At 35.6% G+C, this 8,056-nt stretch overlaps 1 protein-coding gene across 1 annotated transcript; it reads right to left on the reverse strand.

Annotated features, from left to right (window-relative positions):
* Window positions 891-4,058, reverse strand: LOC107606215 (argininosuccinate lyase, chloroplastic). Its single transcript, XM_016308231.2, has 6 exons — window positions 3,616-4,058; window positions 3,035-3,415; window positions 2,584-2,732; window positions 2,168-2,459; window positions 1,892-2,056; window positions 891-1,598 (listed from the first exon to the last, which is right to left on the reverse strand). Exons 1-6 carry the CDS (start codon window positions 3,916-3,918, stop codon window positions 1,350-1,352), a joined length of 1,539 nt encoding a protein of 512 aa, XP_016163717.1. The 5' UTR covers window positions 3,919-4,058; the 3' UTR covers window positions 891-1,349.

Raw genomic sequence — 8,056 nt, forward strand, 5'->3', positions numbered from 1 at the left:
AAATGTTTAAAATTTAAAGTTATGAAGAAAAAATAAGAGATTTATATAAAGCTAATTTGAATTAATTTTAAAATTTTTAGAAATAAAAATTATTCGTATATTTTTAAAGACTAATTTGATTCTAAAAAATTTATGACATCAAATAACACAACAATTCAATTATTTCATGACACATAATATTAACTTGTCATGTCATCATATTTCTTATGGATATAGAGATAAAGTTTTATTTTTAAAATTAGAATTTGCAAATTGGATACTCAGTTTTGTCTAAAATACAAAACCTAAGGTTCTGATTTGTGGTATGGTGAAGGTGATAAACAAATGAGAGGTTCATTTGTATATTTTTTTAAAAAAAATTAAAGTCACAAATTTGTGCTCTTTCACATGAAAAAAAAAAACACATTGTTTGAAAACATCATTGGAAGCCCAACACCAAAATTAACTAATTTGGATTGGTCAAATGACCAATTTATTCATCCGCTTAAACAAGTGTCAGAAGTTTAAATTCAGCCATATGCATGCAACAACCCATTGGCCAACATAAATCTCATATCTGCAACGGATTAGTCCTTATCGTGTTGGACTAAGAGATACCTTGGGCAACTAAAAAACTAACAAAAAATCAATTTGATTTATAATCATATTTTTTTAAGGACTAATATAATTAGAGAAAGTCTAGGGGGCCAGCAATTTTTGTATTTTGTGGCCAGCACATAACCATTAAAAGAAAAGTGAATGATCTCCCACCATTGAATGTAATCTCACACCATTAAAAACACGATTGATGGCCAATTGATGGTTACAAAACACAAAAGTTGCTGGCCCCTAGCACTCCTCATATAATTAATTTAATTTTTAAAAGGAACTAATTTGAAAAATAAATGATCTGGTGGAATTAGCATTACCCCTCAAGCATGATGAATATTCCAATCCGGAGGCTAGAAGGGACTTTATTTTACTAATGCTACAAAAACTCCATCGAAAGTTACCGTCCGACAGCAACAATCGATATCGGATGAAAGAAGTCAAGAAGCACATAACTTCAGACCGGGCATCTCAAATTCTGAAAATAACGACCAACAAAAAGATTGTGAAATTGCCTTTTCGGCAACCCCGACCAATTTCCAATTTTCCATTTCACATAAAATGGTTACGATCTCCAAAATACGTAAAGATAATCATCCTTGCATTGGCAAACTTGCATCTCTTCCAATGAAATGGCTGCATAGTTGATTTCAGAATAACACGTTGCAGGATCTTTGGTAAGTTGTGGGAAACTATTACGAGTATTATTAAGTAATTCCTTGACAGATGATGAGAATTGCAGCACAATTAGTACAAAATCTTCATTTGATTTCAAGCTTTTTGGTCCAGTAATCAAGTTGGCTGGCAACGCAAGCTGACCCAGTGGAACCATAGGAGCTGAACTTGTTGATTGCGTTTTCCACTCCAAGATATTCATAAACGTGCTCATCAAAGACTGGATTGATACTTCTCAGCTCATCTAGACTCAGGTCCAACAGTTGGCAGTTCTTTGATGTACACAAGGCAACGGCTCTTCCAACAATATCATGAGAGGTCCTAAATGGCACTCCCTGAACGAGAGAGAAACAGGGTAAGAATCTACAGTAAATTTGCAGAACTAACAATGAAAAAGCAAAAGATAGTTCAGGAATTTAAAATTCTATAAATAAAATGAAACAATATATCTGATAAACACGGAAGGTAATAGAAGCAGCAACAAATTATAAGTCAATAAAAGTTATACAAAGGTGTGACGACCAGAGGGCCAGAGTTGAAAATGGTTTCAAATCTGAACTTGGACAGTGATATACAGCATTAAGACTATCAAGTACCACCAGAGAGCCAATGAATAACATGTCTTTACCTTGTTAACAAGGTAATCGGCAAGTGTTGTTGCATCAAGATGACCAGCAGGTAAAGCCTTTTGTATTCTGTCCCGATTGAAGGTGATGTTCAGTGCAAACTCCGCTGACACCTCAAGCATCCCCAAAATAGTTTTAACACTGTCAAATACTGGTTCTTTGTCTTCCTACTTCAAGAAAGGAACTTATGTTAGTATCGAACTTATGTTAGTTAATCTAAAAGACAAAGGAAATATACTAAGAGAAGTTACACTTCCTTCCTAATATTCTTTAGTTACCTGCAAATCACGATTGTATGCATGAGGGAGCCCTTTGCACAATGTAAGCAAAGTAACCAAATCTCCTATGACCCTAGCAGACTTTCCACGGACTAGCTCCATTGGGTCTGGATTCTTTTTCTGAGGCATTATACTACTCCCTGTAGAGACAGAGTCACTTGGAGTGATAAATCCAAACTCCTCAGAAGCCCACAACACCCATTCTTCACCAAGCCGAGAAAGATGCACCGCTGTGATGGCATTAGCAGAAAGGAACTCCATCACAAAATCTCGGTCAGAAACTGCATCAATACTATTTAAGATGACAATTAACCGATCGGAGAGGAAAAAGAGATGCATATGAAGTTTTGACACCAATCACGTGCCAGGAACAATGACAAAGATTGAGCTTAAATAAAGAAATTGAACCTAGATACCTATTCCTCAGGGGAGCAGTAAATCCTAAGGTCTCTGAAGTCATGAAGCGATCAATCGGGAGCCCCGTGCCAGCTAATGCACAGGCACCTAAGGGGCAGAAATTCATCCTAGCTCTACAATCCACAAGACGACCAATATCGCGGTCAATCTGCAAGAATCCATAATGTCTACAGTCAACAAAATACACAAGTACAAAAATTAATTCCCGAAGATATCAACTCAACCGCTTAAGTTGTAAATGAACAAGCTAAAATGCAAACCCATGACATTTTGAAAATACTAAATTACTAATAATTGTAACTATATTTTTGTGTAAAATAAATCAAACAGATGACTAGATTCCTTTGCATAAAAAAGAAAAGAAAGAAACCTCAAATGCCTAAAATTTCCACAATTCATCATCCATTTAAGCATGCATGCATAAAGTACTACTGATATCTTTCTCGGCACCTGTTCAACATATGCCAGCAGAAGATGCTGCAGCAAAACAGGCTGCGCACGCTGCAAATGTGTGTAGCCAGGGACAATGAGGCCCTCATTCTTCAAAGCCAAGGTAATCAGAGACACCTGAAGCCGCTTCATGCTCCCCATGATCCCATCAATGGCATCGCGACACCACAGCCTGAAGTCAGTCAAGACCTGATCGTTCCTGCTCCGAGCAGTGTGTAGCTTCTTCGCAGGCTCGCCAATCATCTCGATCAACGCTGCCTCAATGTTCATGTGCACGTCCTCTCTGTCCGTCCTCCACTGAAACTCCCCACTAGCAATGCGCCTCTCAATGTCTTCAAGACCTTTGACAATCTCATCCCTTTCTTTCACGCTAATCAAACTCTAACATCCACAAACAACAACTAAAATCGCATATCAATATACAAATTAAATCACATAAGGCACAAATCAAACAGAAAATTGGCAAAATCATCCATTTCTCAAAAGCCTTATAAACAGAAATGAGTGATACCTCTGTTAATTCACATTCATAGCTACATCAAAATTAAACTTTAAAGAGAAAAGTAAATAAAAAGAAGAACCTGTTGAGCGAGCATTTGAGCGTGAGCTTTGCTTCCCATAATGTCGTACTTAGAGAGAAGCTTGTCGAAGGAGATCGACTCAGTGAAGCTCTCAACGGCCTCCGTGACGCTCTCTTCGAAGCGTCCACCCCACAGCTTGGCCTCTTTGTTGCTCTGAGACGCCGCGCGGAGAGGCTCCATTCTGAGCTGCTGTGGTTTCGGCGCGTGAGAGAAGGCGCGTGACAGTGGTTGGGGCGTGGAGGAGAAGGAGAAGAGGAAGGTTGAGGAGGAGGATGGTGAGAATAATGCTTTTGAGGAATGCATCGGCGGTTTAAGGGTTTTAGTAACCGTTTCGGTTTGGGAAAGGTGCAAGGAGGAGTCAATAAGGGGGTTTTACGGGTTTTGCAGGTTTGTTGTTACTGTTAGTGTTAGTGTTAGTGTTAGAGTTGGTGAAAGTGTACTGTCGGATGGACATGGAACCTTCTGTTATAGCGTCGCGACTCGCGACTGCGTTTCACGTCTTAGGAGCCCAATAATGTCTATAATTGGGCTTTCTCTTAATTTGGGCCATATGGGCTCACATATTTTCTGTCATATATGTTGGAATTTCCCTTAACAAACCCTGCAAAAACCAATTCCAGACCCAAAATAAACAAAAAGTTATGCACGGCAATTAACAGCAAGGTCAGGTTATACGAAACAAAAAAACAGCAGGACCACGCCGGGTATCTCAGCTACCCTGTGGGCAGAGGCGTTGATGACTGATACCTAGTCAAGAGCATAGGGTCCAGTCCGAAAAAAAAAAGAGCGTAGAGTCACCTGGAATGGGAGCTGCCAAAGGGTTAGATTCTGTCGAGTTGGGTCTGGTGCAGGTTGTATCTTGATCTGGTCCTTGACAGATCATATTCTAAAAAAAAGGCTCGACGGATTAGTTCTTAACCTGTTAGGTTGGAAGATACCGTAAAAAAAAAAAACCTATCACTTGTATTCACAAAAATTCTAAACGCTAACAGATATACTCACAAAACAACGATGTTGACATTGTATTATGAACAATCAATTATTTCGTACGACAAAACTATCCAAATTGACCACTATTACCATCACTCTCTCTCTCTCTCTCCAACGTCAATCTATTATTCCCTTTTCTAGCAACCACCTGTCATTTCCCTCATCTTTGTCACCGCTGCCAATCCCAACCACTCACACGGCAGCCTCCCCCAACACCAATTGCTAACACCTTCTCCCTCTTCATTTCCAATTGCAGTCACACACTCATCTTTTTTTCTATTCTTCGATCACAGCACATGAAAAAAAAAATCCGATACCCACAACCAAATAATCAAAAAAACTAAAAAAGATAGATTTTTTTTTTCAGGAAAAGAAAAAGTTTCAACAATAATTTCAAAGTCAAGGTGGGTTCGATTCCTCATTGCCTATGCGCGGTGCCAAGGTGGGTTCGATTCCTTCCTGCAATAGCATACCTCGGTGGTTTGACTCCTCTCTTCCATCACGCTGCCGAGATGAGTTCCTTCCTCTTTTGCTAGGTGCCCCCTAAAGTTAGGAAAGTGAATTGGAAACTTCACTCTAACCTCAGTGTCCTCCCTTGTCAGCCTCTTCACGGTGAAAGTAGCAGCGACTCGCTCCTCATCCTCTCCCTTCCCAATAACATATGACAACGCCTCACTACCATTCGCCATCTGAATTCTATCTGGGGCCATCTTAAATCTCTCGTCCCCGTAAACCAAGCTCCATAGCATCTCGCTATACCAGCATCAGAACCACTTGGGTCCGTGAAGGACCTGGACATGACGCAAGAAGCTGTTCTCAAAGTAGTCTTCGCAAGTATGGGTTATGGCGTTGGCGTCGTGTGTCGGTCCAAAAAAGGTAAGATGAGAGAATTAGCCATGGCTTTGAAGAGTGATGGCAAGATTTTTGTTGTTGTTGCTACTGGGAGAGGGAGAGGGAGAGGGAGAGGGAGAGAGAGAGTTTGGGATTTTTTAGAGTTTGAATAGTTTTGTCATACGGAACCGATCTTTCATGGGTAGACCGTCAATTTCGTCGTTTCGTAGGTACATTTGTCAGCATTTAGAACTTTCGTAAGTAGTAGTTTATTATAAAATAGGCTAATCTTTTTCTATATTGTATATCATTTTTGTGTATTCCCAATGTATTCATAAATTTTGTATTATATACAAATATTAATTTTTCTCAAATTGGCACGTTTTAATTTAGAAATGGGAGTGACATTGGTGCATTGCACCATTTTTGGAGAGCACAGTGTTTGACGCATCTGTGACGTAAGGACAAAAAAGATCGACCGGTCCAATTTGGGAGAAAGATAATCGGACGGTCCGGTTTGCGTACCACCTTCCTTGTCTTATCCATGCAGCTGCCTCGACCCCACCCGTGATATACCCCCTCTCTTTCTCTCTCAAACAAATAACAATGCCAAAAAGATAAAATTAGAGGAGTTGATTGTCGACAGCTTTATGTTATTAATTATCTCAGTCATTCTAATTATGTAAGTTATTATTATTTAATTTTTTAATTTAATAAAAATAATAGAAATAACACTAGAGATTAATATTATTTACAATAATTAAATGATAGTTAAAATATTATTAACAAGGTGATATATAAAATTGTTAAAGATGTATTTGTTTATTTAGTTAATGAATGATGTTACTTATTGTTGTTAGAAAATATATTCATTTGTTAGTTAATGTCATGTGAATTTTTTGTAAAATAAATTTTAAATATGTTAATTGTTATTATGAATATAGATGTTAGTTAGGTATTTTAATAATTAGTTAATTATTGTTAGATATTTGATTAGTAAGTAATAAATTGTTAGATAATTTATTAATATATTTATGGTATTGTAATTATATTTTTAAATTTTTTGATATAATAATTATTGTTATCATTATAATAAGAGTAGTTAATATATATGTATATTGGTAGCCGTAAGTTGTTAAGGAATAATTGATAAATTTATTTAGTTAATTAATAATTATTAACACTAAATTTGGTATTTTTAATAAATTATTTATTATTTTAATAAATTTAGTGTTAAATATTATTATAGTGATATCAGAGTTATTTAGATAATTTTTAATATTTTTAGATATTTTTAGATTTTATTAATTGATTAATTATTGTTAGATATTTAATTAATATATTTATTGTATTATAAATAAGTGTTTAAATTTTTTGATATAATAATTATTGTTATCATTATAACAAGAGTAGTTAAGTAATTAATATATATTATTGGTCCATGTACATACATGTCCTATTAGGCAGTATTTGATTTATCAATAAGTTGAGACATAGATACAGAGACATAAACATTAAAGACACAGACACAAATAATTAGTATATATGTAGTGTATTTGGTAAAAATTGAACAAGATACAATAAAAATTATAAAAAATCTATATTAACCCCATAATATATTTAAAAAAAAACCCATTTACCACCAATGCTAGTAATTATTTCCTCCACCACCATGGATTCATCATTACACACACTACCAAAAATTAATTAGCAAAAAATAGCTAAATAATTTCACAACAATTACTATTTCGGAGTAAAAAAAAAGGCAAGAGTATCATTTTTTTAATAAATAAAAAAAATAAAAAGGGACAGATGAATAGTGAGACAAAATTTAAAATGGATTGCATAGTGTAAAGTGACAAAAAGGTAAAGAAGACAATGAGAGAGGGACATATAGTGGCGCATCGTGGCAAGCAAAAAAGATGAACCCAACAGTACTCACAGTTACGTCATCGAACAAGCAACAATAGTGGCACGTCGTGATCGGCAACAAATAAGATAAACCAAGATCTGAGAACAAGTGGAAGTGAAGAAAGGAGAAGAGAGGAAAGAACAACACAAAGGAATAGAGGGAAAAGAAGGAAGGAGAGTATATCATGTATGGAGGGAGAGAACAAGATGAAAAAGAAGGAAGAAAAGTGAGTCTCCGGATAACAAGGGGTAAAAATAAAAATAATTTATATCTCATATATTGTGTCTTTGTGGCTCAACTTCAAATTGGTACACAAAATTTGTATATTTTATGTATACCTGTGTCTATCTGTATTTTAAAATATTTTTTTGTCTTAACAAACTAAACAATATACATGTATTACTGTGTCTATGTCTTGGCTAGACATGGATACCAACCAAATATTACCTTAAGGAATAATTAAATTTAGATTAGTTATTAATAGTTAATAATAGTTAGGGTTAAGTTCGATTTTGGTCCTCAACGTAGAGGTCGAAAATCGGAATCGTCCCCAACTTTTTTTTGCTACAAAATGGTCTCCAAAGTTTCAGTTTGTTTTAAAATCGTCATTTTTACCAATTTTATTTTTTTTATTACTAAATTACTCCTCAATAAAAAAATATAAAATAAAATAAATATAAAATAAATAAAAAAAAGAAAGGGAGAAGA

The sequence above is a fragment of the Arachis ipaensis genome, chromosome B07, assembly GCF_000816755.2.
Source record: "Arachis ipaensis cultivar K30076 chromosome B07, Araip1.1, whole genome shotgun sequence".
NCBI classification, from domain to species: Eukaryota; Viridiplantae; Streptophyta; class Magnoliopsida; order Fabales; family Fabaceae; genus Arachis; species Arachis ipaensis.

What these genes read in the sequence shown, in the direction of transcription:
- LOC107606215 (XM_016308231.2), bottom strand. Translation starts at nt 3,918, where the DNA reads ATGCATTCCTCAAAAGCATTATTCTCACCATCCTCCTCCTCAACCTTC. An exon ending in ACTGCTCCCCTGAGGAATAG is followed by an intron (nt 2,460 to 2,583) that starts GTATCTAGGTTC and finishes CATCTTAAATAG; the next exon opens with TATTGATGCAGTTTCTGACC. An exon ending in CCGATTACCTTGTTAACAAG is followed by an intron (nt 1,599 to 1,891) that starts GTAAAGACATGT and finishes TCTCTCGTTCAG; the next exon opens with GGAGTGCCATTTAGGACCTC.